Source organism: Astatotilapia calliptera, chromosome 16 (assembly GCF_964374335.1).
Source record: "Astatotilapia calliptera chromosome 16, fAstCal68.1, whole genome shotgun sequence".
Classification (NCBI taxonomy): Eukaryota; Metazoa; Chordata; class Actinopteri; order Cichliformes; family Cichlidae; genus Astatotilapia; species Astatotilapia calliptera.
In genome coordinates, this window is record NC_137437.1 from 34,434,258 (window position 1) to 34,449,909 (window position 15,652).

Here is a 15,652-nt window from a genome sequence, read left to right on the forward strand (position 1 = left end):
ATTTACACCCTGAATAGGTGATAAAGTGATAGATCTTTCATCCCAATTTTAATTTTTCTGCATAATCCATCATACAAAATGTAATCAAATGGAAAAGTCTCTTTTTAAAACTTGTTTTATTAGTTTTAATCTTTTAACTTTATGCATCAAGCAAAAATTAAATTATATGCAACATTCTCTGACTGGAAGAAATTTGTTTAACATTTAAACCTATTTTCTTCATATTCCATCACATAAAATAGTTCAGTTCATTTTTATTTCAAACATTTCAAACATGTGCCTTCACAATCATTACAAAATATCATTCCATTATTTGTTTGAAAAGGAGTAGGCAGAAGTATTTACTTATTTGTCCCTACCCCCTCAAGTTTTACCTCTCATTCATTTATTTTTTTTTGTCTTAAATTAAACAAACAACATATGAAACATATGAAGTAAAGCAAATAAAATAGTTTTTTGTGTTTACACTCACTCTTTCAAATAGATGCAAGTAAAACAGAGCAGAAAATAAATAAAATCAAAGACTCAGCGGTCCTGTTGCTCTGTTTTCACCTGTTTAGCAGGAGTGGGGCAGGCGGAGGTTTGCCCTGGTGCAGGTGTGTCGCAGCGGTCAGTAGAAGGATCTGGGAGTTTCTCTATGAATTTCACATTCCAGCGATTATTATAGCTTTAGTAATAATAACTTGAAGTGATTTTCTGGTTGACTTGTTTATGGAAACCCTTCCTTAAAGTCCCACCACAGCATTTCAGGTGAGTCGTGTTATGAACTTTAGATCAGCAAACGTCACTTTAACACTTACCAACGATCAGTTAATCAGTCATCTGGCTGTTACTTTCCCTCCTCCTTAATATAGAAACAGTAAGGGGTGTGCTTAGTTTTTCACACATGAAAACAACTGTTTATCACAGCTGGTAATGAGAGAAAAAAACTGAAAGTTGCAGAGGTTTTACTTTCGACTTCCATCTTTGGGTTGAGAAGTTAACATGACAGACTGTGTTTGTGATGGAGGTCCTGTGTGAGCAAATGCATAATCCCAGTCTGAATATTAGTTAGGCTCTCATGTAGTGCTTGAGCTGAGGTCTTTTTGTCTGCATTTTCTTTCCTACTTTTCCTTTTTTAGATCAGGAATTTCCGCTTTTCTTAAGTCACACATGTTTCTGTAACTCCTGTCTCAGTAGTTTGAGCTGAGCTCGTTTTTATAAGTTGGAGGAATGACGTTCTCTGCGAAACGACATGCAGATAATACCGCATATTAATATATGTTGCATTAGTATGTTTTTCAGTCTAGCAAATAACATACCATGCAAATCTAATTAAAGTGTAGATATAGAGTCACTGTCAAAAAAATGCATGGCTTTATTAGGCACGCTAGTACATTTTGTTATCAAGTTCAACATAGCCAGCCTCTTTTTGTGTGATCTGTCTTACAAAACCTAAAACCCATCAGAGATGGTGTGAGAAAGTGTTTGCCCCCTTTCTGATTTCCTATATTTTTGTATGTTTGTCACACTTAAATGTTTCAGATCATCAAACAAAGTTAAATATGAGACAAAGATAACACAAGTAAACTCAAAATGCAGTTTCTAAATGAAAGTGTTTATGATTAAGGGGAAAAAATCCAAACCTACATGGCCCTGAAAAGGTGATTGCCCCCTAAACCTAATAACCGATTGGGCCACCATTAGCAGTGTTACGGCCCTGGCCATAATTTGGATCAAGGTGGCTGTTTGGATTGTTTCACCCAGGCGCTCCTGTACCCCTAGACCAGGCTGTAACAACCAGCAACTGAGCAGCATGCTCTCATAAAAAGGACTTTTTGGCTCTTCTTTCATGCAAAATGGACCAATGGAGGGCTGCCTACTCCCATCACAGACCGATCAGATGAACAGGTGATGAAGGGCCTAGATAAAGAATATTAAAGAAATATAACAGTAAAACAGAACAGGGATGTTGCATGAAAGAACTGTTAATCCTGTGAATCCATAATCATTATAAGTGAAATGAGCTGAAAAGAAGGATGCTATATTTCTTTTACCGCTCTGCGCTGCTGTTTATTCAAACGTGACAGCTGAACATCAGGGCTCTGAAACCTTTGGCACATTTCAACGTGTTCACTGCTTACACTCTCCAACAGGCTGATGAAGGAGATGTGGAAAACACTTTCGTTTGTTGATGGCTCGAGTGTATGAATGATATATAGCTTACAAATGTAACTGATCGGTTTTCCAATCTGCGATCTATCAGCGGCAGTCCCAGCAAGTGAGAAAAACATTTTTTGTATTTCTACCTGCATACATTTAAATTCCAGTGATAACACAATGCAGTCAGGTTGTGCTGCTACAGTTTTTCAGCTGCCTTTAATGCACTGATTTTAATATGATGTGAAGTTGAATATAGAATAGAATAGAATAGAATAGAATAGAATAATCCTTTAATTGTCAAACAGGGGGAAATTTGGTTGTAACAGCAGAAAAAAAACACAAATACAAACAGAACAGGACATAGAACATCTTAAGCAGAAAATGTATTTAATATAAGCTAATTGTAAATAAAACAGCCCATTTAAAACCCAAATCTGAGCTCTGGAGTAGGTTATGTGCTCAGCAGTTGTTACCATGGTGATTTTGGTCCCAGTCACACACAGGTCTAAAAACCGGTTGGCAACCATTTGGAAACCACTGTCGTATTCGGTGACCAACTTGCAAGTGGATGCTGGTGGTTTGCTGTAAAATCAGTTGCTGAAGCATAAAGTCTGGTCAGTTACCCCGGTAACCACTGTTTGCAAGGGAAAAGCGTTTTTATTCCACAAGTGGCAGGAGAGCAGGGGAGGGGTTTCTGGAGGTTGCTGGCAGCTTGCTTTGTTAGCAGGTTGCCATGGTCACCAGTAGGTTGCATTGAAGAAATCAACTTATCCGCAAATGCAAACTACTCATCAAGCAGTACTGGGACTCTGAAAGATACAACGTGAACTGGAAACAAAGAACCTTCAATGTAAAAGTTGCAACTTTGGAAACGTGCTGTTTGCAGCAGTAACTTTGATTTGATAGTGATGTTCTCCATTTCAAGTTTGTGTCACACTTTTTTAACTTTCACTATACTTTAAAGAGTAAACAGTGAGTGTTTTTAATGCAATCTGTGGGCAGCTACGGAAATCTGCTAGCAACCAAAACAATCACAAAGAGGATTTTGGTGCAGTCGATTGCATCTGGAAAATGCCGGCAACCTCCAGCAACCACTCGCCAACTGGCCAGAGTACACAGATTTTTCCTGGAGATTCCCGTTTGTGTTGCTGACAACTCTGATTTTAATCTCAGCATAACCCACTAATGCATTAATCTTGCTTCTGCATGTAATCTGACAGGCAAAAAATCAGCAGAAAACAACATTTCACAGAATAAACTTGAACCTAAATAGGCGTGCAATCAATATGACTGATTCTGATTATAGATCAGATTATACATGAAGGAACTTGAGCTTCTCTTGATTGTAGAGTTGCAGTCACAGGGCAAATTGTTGTTGCTGCACATTCACACATTTGTGTCTAAAATGTGTGAATGGCACGTCCAGGTGTGTGTGTGTGTGTGTGTGTGTGTGTGTGTGTGTGTGTGTGTGTGTGTGTGTGTGTGTGTGTGTGTGTGTGTGTGTGAATGAGCAGATGCATATGGAGTCACACGTGTCTATGTGTGCTTCACAGTGTGTCTAAGAGTAAGTGCCTCTCTATTTCCTTTTGTTCTGTTTCAAAAGCTGCCCACACACTTGCTCCAGCTGTGGGAGGCATTTCATTGTGCTGTGAGATTAGCTTGGCAGACTGCAAAGAGTAATACATACAGCCATGCCAATTTAAACAGAAACAATGAACACATCACTGTAATTAAATAAAGCGCTATATCTCTGCTGCTTTGCTGAATCGGGACAACATTAATGTCAGATGAGCATGTACTTTTCACATTAGTGCTTAACTGCAGCTTTACAGTGATTTCCTGATCATGCAGATGCTTAAGTCATAAAAAACTGCAAAACTGATCCACTTAGTACAGGTTCATGAAATGCTGTCACACAAATGCACATCAAAGTGCTTTGTGCAGTGGGAGAAGATCAAAAAGTATGTGCCAACAAAACAAATCTGTGCAACAGCACCCACAAGCTGCACATGTGTTTATACCCATATGTGTGTTTTTTTCCGACACTGAATCATTAACTTCAGTGAGCACTGTGCAGGATTTTACATCTCTAACAAAGTATAATGATCACCCACAACATCATTAGGATCAAGCCAAACCACACTGCACACATGCTGCAGCGTGATGTGAAACCGACTGAGCTTATCTCTTGTAGGAAAAATGACTTTCAGCTGTCATTTAAATAAATCCAAACACAAAAGCTCCAGTCACAAAAACAAAATGAATCATGCCACATCGCCTGTATCTGCAGCTTGAATGCAATGTCTTTCTAATGCCGGGATATCGAGGGAGTATAATCTAAACTTTAAAGGCTGTCTGTCACTGACGTGTGCTGGAATTACAGGAATCAAGCATGTGCTCATAATTGCGTGAGCACAGCAGTTCCTATCAAGCAACGTAAATGTGAGGACAGAAAATGGCGTTATGACGGTGTCTCAAGTGAGAACACATTTCTTTCTTTACATATACATATAATTATACCATTAATTTGACTGTGCAGGGCTCAGTGAACTGTTATTATATTGTCAGCTTTAATATAAGGAAGCATAAAAAACTGTTCCTGTATTTTCTGGACTCTCTGTAAAACAGTGTTTTGCCTCAGTAAACATAATGTGGATAAACTGAAAAACCTCCCACTCTTCGCTGTTATGCAAATTGTCAAAGACTGAAATATTTCTGCCAAGACTTTTCTTGCAAGTAGCATCCTACACCACTGACCTCAAGCATTTTCTGAATTTTCCTGTAATGTTTGGCTGCTAATTAGTTTCAAAGGGCACAAAGTTGTCTCAGCAGGTTTCTGTAAATGCAGGTGTTCATGCAGACTGGAGAAAATAAATGGATGCTAAGACGTTAGACTTATTAATTCTGTTCTCTACTACATTTTATTTCCCTGCTTCAGTTTTTGCAGTTAATTCAACCTCATCATAGAGAGTTAACCTAAAATAGAAATTAGGGGGGAACTTTAGAGGATGCCAGATAAAAATTAATGTGTCTTAAGGTGTACTCACACTGGCCAGTCTGCACCCCCTTTTCACCCCCAAAGCCCAGTTTGTGTGACTAGTGTGATGTTTGCCCCAAATAAGCCACAAAATGCATGAAATCATGAAACGTTTGCGCTGCAAGAGCGCTTTTCAAACCAGTGTTTAAAACATAGAAAGGGTAAACACGAGAGAGGAACTGAGATGTTGGAGCGTAGATCGTTAAGGGCAACATGAGCGCAGATGAGTGGTGAGGGGGACAGTGACGCTCAAGCAATCCCTGGTGTTAGCACTGCCTCACCCACAGAAAGATTTGGTGCTAATGACCGAGATGTTAAAAATGTGTTCTTCTTAATTTAAAATTCATTTTTTAAGTGATATAGTTCTCCAGGCTTGCTGAAGGTCTGTCAAAGTTTTCCTTTGGACGTTGGCTGTTTTATCCTCATTTTCTGTCCAGTCCTTGTCCCTGACAGAGGAATGTTAACTGACGTCTGAATCACTGAAGGATAAAAAAGGAGCCTAAATGATGAACCACTGTTATGTCTACACATAAGAGACAACTTAGACAAGAACTAGTTTGAAATCATGTCTTGAATTTACAAAAGAAATGCCAAAAATAACAGTTTGACAGGAAGAAAAGAGTATGAAACATGATGTATCTTTGCACAGCGTGTCATTAATAAGTTTTGAGGAACCTGGAGGACAATAAAACTAGCAGGCCTAAAAAACGATCTGCAGCAGTTGATAAATGCTGCTGTTTACTGATTCTGATCAGAAATGGTGGGCGGAGGAGTGACTCATTTTACAGCACGACAATGATGCCAATCACTGCTAATGCATTAAAAGCATAACTGGATAGAAAAACACACAGTGGAAGAATACCAGTGATGGACTGGCCTCCCCAGAGCAGCAGCATTACTGAAGCACTTTGGGAGCAAAATGCAGAAACATCCAAAGAAAACTTTGACTTTAACTTCATGAACTATTCCTGAAGATACTTGGGCAGCTTTCTGTAGTCTTTAACTCTAAGAAGGCTGAAGAATAAAGGTAGTCATACCAAATAAAGGGTGGCTCAATACTTATTTAAACATATACATCCTGTTTCACTTCCTCTCTCCCACCATTTTTCCTGTGCTCTACATCCGCCTTGCTGTCTCCTGCATCTCTAGAGACAGAACAGTGTAAGGCTTCAGAGAGCGGAGCGTGAGACTCGTATGATAACACTACTTAATCTTATGAGAAGACAAATTGGCAACGCATGACTTGCAGATGTACACATCAAGACCCCTACACCGAGAACACGCATTTACTGTTTCGTGTTTTCACGTTTTTCACAGCACATTCCAGATGGAGTAATTGCATCATGTACGGATTTTATACTACAGTACCCCAAGAAGTTAATTTCTTTCTTTTAGGCAGTGCTTTGTTAGGTTCAAATCTCCCAAGCTGCCTGCTGGCAGACTGAAACGTTGTATGAGGTTCCACTGGGAGGTTGCGAACAAGACAGAAATACACCAGAGCCACTTGGGAACAGACGAGCTGAGCTCCGAGCCATGAAAATGACATGCATTAACATCTCCAGCAGACATCTGTGAATGACATTAGGTGGTCTATTATCAACATGCGGGGACATCAGGAGGAGGCGAGTTGGAGCACTTCCTGACATGAGGCACTTATATACTTTTCTTTCCATCATTTCTCCTCCACGGTTCTCTTTTTCTTCTCGTTTCCTGTCCCACAGATATTTACTGGAATGGCTGCAGGAAAGTTTCTAATGAAACTGTGTTTGGCTCGAAGATGGAGAGATTCTTTGTGGTGTCATTATTTAAATGTTCGAAGCTCTGTTTGACTGGCGTTCACAACAAACCATAGTTCAGGTTCGATTACAGAGAAGTTTAATGACTGTTGACACAGTATTTCATAACTAGCACTGCCTGTGGTCACCTGCATGGCCACATGTAACTTGGTAGACTGGTACCAGTTTGGGGATGGTTTTGTTTGTGCCTCCACAGTAGCTGTGAGACACTGGATGTGACTGCACTGGCTTAGTTGAATTCAAGTGTACTTGATTACATTCATACTCAAGTCTAGTCAGTAGTTTTACTTTCTCTGCCTTGTTTGTGTCGCCGGTTCCTCGTGTTTGGTGTCTCTGACAACTGAAGCTTAAATAGCTTCAGTTGTCCTTAGTTCTTCAAACACCAGATGGATAAAAGGAAAAAAGCATCAAACAAACACGTTTTTTTTTCTTAGGGAGTTCAACCACAATCAGCTAGAAGAAAAATGGTGGAGCGGTCTCCAGTGGAGAGACCGGCGTCTACTTTTATTTTTACCAGAGCGTAACAGTAAAGTCAACTGTGTCCAGGACAGAAACATAACTTAGTAGAAACACGAAGAGTAGAATCAATTGTTTTAACGTCTGTCAACTTTTGTTCATACGTAAGTACTAAAAGAAAGCTTGTATGTGTGTCCTCATTAGGACAGGGCTTTGTGTGTGTGAGTGTGATGTAATAAGTAGTGTAATAAATTACTTTCTCCTTTTTTAATGTATCCTCTTTCATGACTGTATTTGGGTCCGCCTTCACGCTTGGTGTTGTTGTTGGTGCTTGGTGTGAAAACTGATAAAGCTCTAACATGAACAAAAAAACAAATGTGGTGAGAAACGTCTTTTTTTTATTTAGCTGAGGCAGCTCTCTAAACTTAAACTTTTATCTCTTTTAATAATAATAATGGATTGCATTTCTATAGCACTTTTCGAGACCCTCAAAGCGCTTTACAATTCCACTATTCATTCACTCTCACATTCACACACTGGTGGAGGCAGCTACAGTTGTAGCCACAGCTGCCCTGGGGCAGACTGACAGAAGCGAGGCTGCCATATCGCGCCATCGGCCCCTCTGGCCAACACCAGTAGGCGGTAGGTGAAGTGTCTTGCCCAAGGACACAACGACCGAGACTGTCCGAGCCGGGGCTCGAACTGGTAACCTTCCGATTACAAGATGAACTGCCAACTCTTGAGCCACGATCGCCCACATTTGACATGCATTAATGAACCAATTGCTTTCCAGGACCCCGAAAAGGTGAGCTTTCACCAAATTCACACGTCTTTATAAAGGCCACGTCTCTCTGACTTGGCAGGATGTTTTTATAAATACACCAATGGATATTTTCCTGTTTGTTACCTTCTGCGATGATGACAATGAGGTTTCAAGCATAGTTTTCTTGTTAATTAGTTTCAGCAGGCGCAGAAGTCCCACTTGGCGCCTAACAGCATCCTCCTATTGTACCCCTATAGCTCGTCAAGCATCCTGAAGTAGAAATAATGTTTCTGTGAGGAAATGAAATGGGCTGCTGAAGTCACTCAAGAGGAGGTGTCTAATATTTTCCCCAGTTTGATGACAAGGTTCACAGAAAGTCAAGGAAATAAGTTGGACTTTAGATGTCAGATAGTGATACCAGCATCGACTCAGGCTTTTTTACACACACAGTTCATTTTGCAGGGCAGAAAAACTGTTAGTTTGATCATTAGTATAATTAGTCTCGTACTATAAATGAAAGCTACAGAGTAATTTTTAATTACAGAATTAAAAGGAATAAATGAAGCTCTTCACTACAGTTATGAGAAACATCATGCATAGAAAAGCTATTCACAGTTATAGGAAGCACCTTTGCTCTCAGTGTGTTTACTTGAAATTCTTCACAGTAGCTCTCTTTCACATTTCCATGCTCATCTGCAATCGTGAATAATTGCAGGTGACATAAATGAATCGGGCATTCGGGAAGCATTCATGTCTTCATTCAAAACCTGCACCTGTTAAGTATTTACGTGCATTAAAATGTTTTTTGCAAGAAATCAGACCTAGATCTGTCTTCTTGAAAGGGTTACACAAATCTGATCTTTCTCTTCCACCTACAGCAGGTCAGCCACTCGCACTTCATTCGTGACGTTTCACTGTCCTGCAGTTACATATCTAAGTTAAAAAATGAAAGCTTTCGTGATCTGTATCAAAGACGAATGAAAATAACAAGAGAAAACTTTCACATATCACTGACATTAACTTTTAATGCTCATTTCAGCAATAGATGTACCTCAAACTCAAAAAATTGCTAGAGACCAGGTCCCTGCAGCATTCCTCGGCCAGCAGATTAACCCCAGCAGGACAGAAACAGCACAAGGAACACTTTGATACAGCTTCCACAGTCCCCAGATCCCAATCCAATCAAGAATTTGTGGGATGTGCCGGAAAAAGCCCAATCCACACGAGCTGAGGTGTGCTGCCAAACCCCCCCCCCCCCCGAGGTTTCCCGTCCATGGCCCGACAAATGATGGGGACGAGGGGGAACCTGCACAATATTAGGCGGGTGGTTTTAATGTTGTGGCTGCTGGATATATGTTCCCCTCCAAGCAGAGCAATTTAACTGCAGACAGATGTTTACGTTCACCCAAACACCACACATCATGCTCAGCAGCAAACACAGAACGTTGTGTGGAGCTGTAATTTTCATCTACTGTAGATCGATTGTGTCCCGTCTTTGAAATACAGTCCACAGATCTCTAACCTCGTGGCTCATGTGCTTCTTTCTTTTGCAGCCACTCTGTTGTTGGAGTGCAAAATGTCTCTGCTGCAATTCACAAGAGCAGTTCTGTTTATATCAGGACAAGGAAAGTAAACGGAAGCCTCTCCAGCGTTGCACGTCTCTGGAGAGCAACTAAACTTTCTTGACAGAAGAGTGGCCCGAAGACTGAAGAGTGGCAAGCCCTCGTGAACTTTCAATATTTCCAGTAAGAGTTCAAACACGTCTTTTCTTTGCAACATCTGCTGGAAGACAAACCAATTTTGCAACTTTGAATATGAGCCTTCTGACCTCAACCCACTCAGTGTCCTTGGTCATTAAATAATCAAATCTGCACAGTACACATTTGTTAATGTAAGTGTATCTGCTGCTGTTGCACTCACGTGGATTTTGCACTTGAATCTCCTCAGGTTGCTATTCTCCTCCATAAATTATTCACCAGGGAGCTTTAACTCATTAATAAGGTCAGCTAGAGTGGGCGGAGAAGGTTATGTCTGATAGTGAGTCCTTGAAACTCTTAAACACATTTAAGTTTGTATTCCTGCATTATTCCATAAGAATGCACATTTGTTTGAATGTGTTTTAAAGTTAGCTTGCTAGCATTGGTTTCCTGGATCAGTATTAAATAATGCAGTAAACAAGCACAGATCCCTGTGAGACAGGAAAACAGCAGCTGCTGCAACAATGATTTCTTGGACCACACCATAAAGCTACCTCATTACAAATACATTACATATAAAGATTATAAGCCGGGGCTTTTGGTGCTCCTGCACTCGAGGATTTAACCATATCCATTTCTTCTTCCTGATTTCAATTAACCACTGACCGCATGACTACATCTCAGCACGATAATGAGCCACTCTGACAGACAGACTGCAGTTAAAAACGCACTCTCAACTACTTCATGTTTAATACAAGTGGAAGGATGCTGGTACATCAAAGAGACTTTACCTGAACACCATGTTTCTCAGTGTTAGATCGCTTAGCCAGAAATGATAATCAGGTGTTAATTAAAATAACAAAGAAGTCCTTTTATTCTTTTATTCCCAGCAACATTCTGGCTGATTAAACCTGGCTCAGGTCGAAGGTGGTTAGAACTAGAACTACTATGTGTAGTCGCTGCGTATGCACAGGGCGAGTCAAAAAGAATCATCTAATTGTAAAAGGCTGTATTTTTAAAGTAATGGACATGGAAGCTTACGAGAAATGTTTAAATACATGGCCGAATATAAAGTTTTACATACAAAACAATAGTCACGAGTGCTCAACGTGTACCCCTCTCACGGATTATGTCCATGCGCAGTCAAACTCCTCCCATACTTTTCCAGCATGTCTGGAGTCACTGCAGCTGCTGCTGGCAGCAGTCAGGTGAAAATTTGCTCTTTGAAGTAGTTGCCAATTTAAACTAGTGTAAACCACAGAGATGGGGGGGTGAGAGGGGGACGTTAGCCTAGCTGATGTCCATTAAGGACTGCACTCCTCACCCCCTGCATAGTGCAGACTCTGGAGCTCCTTCAGCTGCTGACTGAGCAGCATCACAGGTCCTTCATCCCGACAGCAGTCAGACTGCACAATGCACGCATGCAAAAGTTACCTGCAACAATATACATGCAAATATTTTATATCAATCATTTATAAATAGTATATATATTACTCTTGCATAGTTTTGGGGTGTTTTCTAGTATTAAAGTCATTTTTTCTTATTTTTTAATTGTTTTTTAATCTTTTAAAGAAGTATACATCTGTAATTCACTTTTTCTCTCTGACCCTTTTGCTGCTTTTTGAATTTCCCTGGTGTGGAATTAACAAAGTCCATATCTATGTCTATGCCACGGAGTGTAGGTCTATAAAGTGTGACAGTTATCTCTCTGTGGCCAATACAGCTACAGCAAGGAACCAAAAACACATTGTGTGTATTACTGGTGTTACTGGGATCACTTTCTGGACAAGGTCTTCAAAAGTTTCCTGTATAACAACAATGACGGGGGCACGAAGGGGAAAGCTTTTTCTTTTTTTTCTCTGTAAGTGGACAAATGAGATTCATGTGCTATTGTAAGATTATGCTTACAGTTAAGTCGTGATGTGGCCTTAGCTATTTAGAGACTTGACTCTCAGAAAGTAAAAACTCCTCAGTCCTCACTACATGAAGAAAGCAGTAGTTTGCAGGCACCTGGAGTATTTACTTATCAGACAGAGTTGCAGTGCTAACAACTAACACAGGAAAATATCTTTCAACACTAAAAATTTTGACTTAAAGGCAGTGTGCACTTGAACAACACTCGACTTCCATTTGTCAAGCGTAGTTCAACTCGGTCTTTTGTTGATGAGATTGAATTAAGACTTGACTTGGATTTCTCTTGACCAGGTGTCTGTTATCTAATCAAGTTGCTGGACTGGAGTTGCCGTAGACGTCTCGAAACACTTGAGACTTGATTTGGTCTTTTTGTTAATTATTTGAGACTTGGTGCTGCCTCTAGTTACTCTCATCAAGCAAAAAGCCAAGTAAAGAACAAGATCTTGTGGCTGTCTTATTGGTTGGGCTTCAAGCACGCACCTGTGACAGCACCAATACAAACAATTCATATCTGGCATCTTCACAGGCTCATTTTATGTTTTCCCAGTGGTTTAGTGTGAAAACAAGATCTTGATGATATTTAATTGCTACATTTATCAGTAATTACTGAGTGAAAAACACTCTTTTCTATATAAACAGGAGCTTCTTGCTTTGTTTATACATTATTTAACAGTTTTTCCTTTTTCACGTTTCCTACTTCAGCAAATGACACATGCTTGAACCAAGTGCATTCATTATGACTCAGCATGGTGCACTAAGGCCTGCATATATTAATGCTGGATTCATGATTAATATTTAACACATCCAGGAGCATTTTGCACTATTTACATCTCATAAGAAACACAAGTGCAACTCCCAAGCGTATTAGACACATTAAGCAGACGTTTTATTGAACTTTGCTTCTTGGACATAGATATTTAAAACCAGTCAACAGAAGTCACTCCAACAGAAAATTAGACATTCCACAGGAAGCACCGCCCTTTATTTTTCCAAGAACTTTTGGCACAAGCAACAAGAAAAGATCGTGTCAGGAAAGTGTGGGTGTGTTTCTGACAGGTCAATGAATCTATAAAGGGAAGAGAGCATTCGAAAATATCAATGAGGAAACAGGTTGCACGGCACACTCTGCCACACTTGGAGATCATGAATCGATTGAAGCCTAAGGTTCACGATACACAAACTCTGCTTTAGGCTATGGCAACATTTGGCAGGGGTGTTTGTTGGCTAACTTAACCCACTGCTTTATGTTCTCTGTGTAGTTAGAACTGTGAGTTTTCCACTGTGAGTTTGCAAGTCTTTGCTCTTGTTTTCATTTTTTTAATCCATGATGGAAGCTGCAAAACACAACATCATCAAAGTCCTCAACCCCTACAAGCGAAGAAAGACCGAGATGCAGTCCTGACATATGAGTCTGGATGTCTCTGCTCTTAATTGTGTTTCTTTAGCATATGCATGATTAATAAACTGTATATTATATATAAATATAATACACACGTCTGTTAAAGCGACTACAAGAAATCACAAAATTTAATATCTGACAGAAATAAATGTATTGACCTATAATTTGTTGTCTCGGTTATGTTACAAAGACAATCTCACATTGTATATAGTGTATATATTTATGGTATGCTGCATACACACACAGTTCATTTCCCTGGGTTCCCTAACAGAAGTCTAAACTTTGTCTCCTGCTGTATCCTCGTCGTTTGAGTCTCTGTTGATGCGTGAGGTGATGCTCATGGTTTCCAAGAATAGTTGTAAAATTCCTGTTCGTGTGTGTGTGTGTGTGTGTGTGTGTGTGTGTGTGTGTGTGTGTGTGTGTGTGTGTGTGTAAATTGATTAGCATCAGATCCAAAATGATTTGCAAGCAATTTCTCTCAGCAAAGAGATTTTGGTGTTTACGATGTCCTTTTAGCCGTTTCCTGTTCCTGGTCTGATGGAGGTGACCTTTGTGCTCTGTAAACTAAAGAAATGACTTCAATCCATGTGGAAGGAGCAGGAGCTGTAAAGCCTTCACTCTGGTGTGGATACAATGAAGCATCACTGAAGTAGTATATGGTTTTTAGTCTCATTTATTTCCTCTTCTGGGTCCATGATATAGCGATACTGGTCCTTTGTGTTTTACCCAGACACTGACACTCAGGAGAAGAGAGTCTTTGGTCACTGAAGGTGAGAGTGGCGTGACAAAAAGCACCTCTTGTCTTGAGTCTTGTGAACCGCCTCTTTCCTACACAATCCCCTCACTGCGCTTGCTCCTCCACACCACCAGCGCCGTCATGAGAAGGGTGACCAGGATGGGCACGACAATAAACGGACCCAGGATGCGGTTGGGAGGGTCCATGGGAAGCCGTCCGGTCAGAGAGCAGTCGTGAAAGTAGTGCCTGTGGACCCGGATGAAGAACTCATCCACCAGCCGGTTGGGCCAGAAGCAGTCCATCTTCAGCGCTACCAAGTACGTGCAGTTTGTCAGCTCCTCGTAGAGCCTGCAGAACAAAACAAAAAAAGAGAAGGCAGCAAAGTGAGACGCAGAACAAACTCGCTATACACTTACCCAACAGGAAGTGTCGCTACATCCTGTCAACACTCAAACTTCAATCATGAACTTCAGGCAAAAGCAGATCCCGATCATCGGTAGCCAAGCTAGCGCCCAGTTTTCTTGCTAACGTGATAGCTGATGCATGTAGATTTTATTGGCTGTGTCAAGTTAATTCGTTTAACTAACAGCAGCTGTCACCAGGTTTTATAAAGAATGAGAAGGAAAAAAACGGATGGCATGGCTTTGCAGTGGTTAGCACCATCGCTTCACAGTAAGAAGGCCCTGACTCCAGTCTGGGGTCTCTCTGTGCCTGCCTGAGTACTCCTTCCTCCCACAATTCCTCCCAGTTAAAGAGTCACCAGTTAACCAAAATCCATACACAGTCAGGTTAATTCTGGGTTAACTGGCGATTCTAAATCACCCTACGACAGCTGGATGAAGCTCCAGCCCTCTTTTGGATAAGTGGAAGAAAATGGATGGATGGAGAAGAAAAATCAAACTTTTATATTAGAATGTTTTTAATGAAAATGATTTATTATTATTGACTACTATAATTTACTTTGTGATTCAAATGAATTTTCTATAGTTGATTTAATCCAGTATGTTTCATTCATAATCATTTGTGCAAGGCCTGGAGACATCTGAGGATGGCGATGCCCTCAGCGAGGAGACAGGATGGCTAGACAGCCCAGACTGATAGTTAAGAGTGTTTCTACTCAGGAGTGACTCGGGGACATTTCTAGGGTAGAAGGAGGTTGTCATATCAAGTACAAAGCTGTTCTGTCTCTTTGTGCAAGCAGCCGTACTGACGCAGCCGGCCTCCCCACATCTTTGTGGAAATAAAGGAGCCCGTTAAACTTGAAAACAGCACAGCGCTGGTTCTGTGCGGGCTGCTCTGATTCCAAATCCATTACGCTTCTGAAACCACATCTAGGACCACCTTCCACACTGTGGGGAATTTACACAGATAAGATGTGCTGGTTTCTGTGCCAGGCATTTTACAAGATAACCTTCAACCCCCCCCAAGCTAATGGAATTATCCAATGGCATGCTAGCACTCAGGAGAGCCTCCTGTCAGAAGCTGGTTTGGGGAACATCTTTACAGGTGCGGCTTGTGTTAGTGCAGAAAAATATGACTGATCATTTTTTTTCTTACAATCAGAAAAATAGAAAGCACAGGCTAACATCTTTAAATGTTCCTGTCTACTTCTATCACTTTAGCATGTAATAAAATATAAAAACAACCTCTTACTGTATTTAGTCTCGGGAGTCAGGTCTCCTGTAGTTACTTCATTCATGTGTCTTTGTGCT

The 15,652-nt window shown here is 40.6% G+C and overlaps 1 protein-coding gene across 2 annotated transcripts in view; it reads right to left on the bottom strand.

Annotated features, from left to right (window-relative positions):
• Positions 1-12,667: 12,667 nt before the first annotated feature.
• The window catches only part of ramp1 (receptor activity modifying protein 1), a 63,001-nt gene continuing 60,016 nt past the window's right edge, over positions 12,668-15,652 (bottom strand). For both annotated transcript variants that reach the window (XM_026143664.2, XM_026143666.2), the window contains exon 3: positions 12,668-14,288. In XM_026143664.2, the coding sequence (XP_025999449.1) occupies positions 14,033-14,288 (256 nt within the window). In that variant the 3' untranslated portion in view covers positions 12,668-14,032. The remainder of the gene's footprint in view (positions 14,289-15,652) is intronic.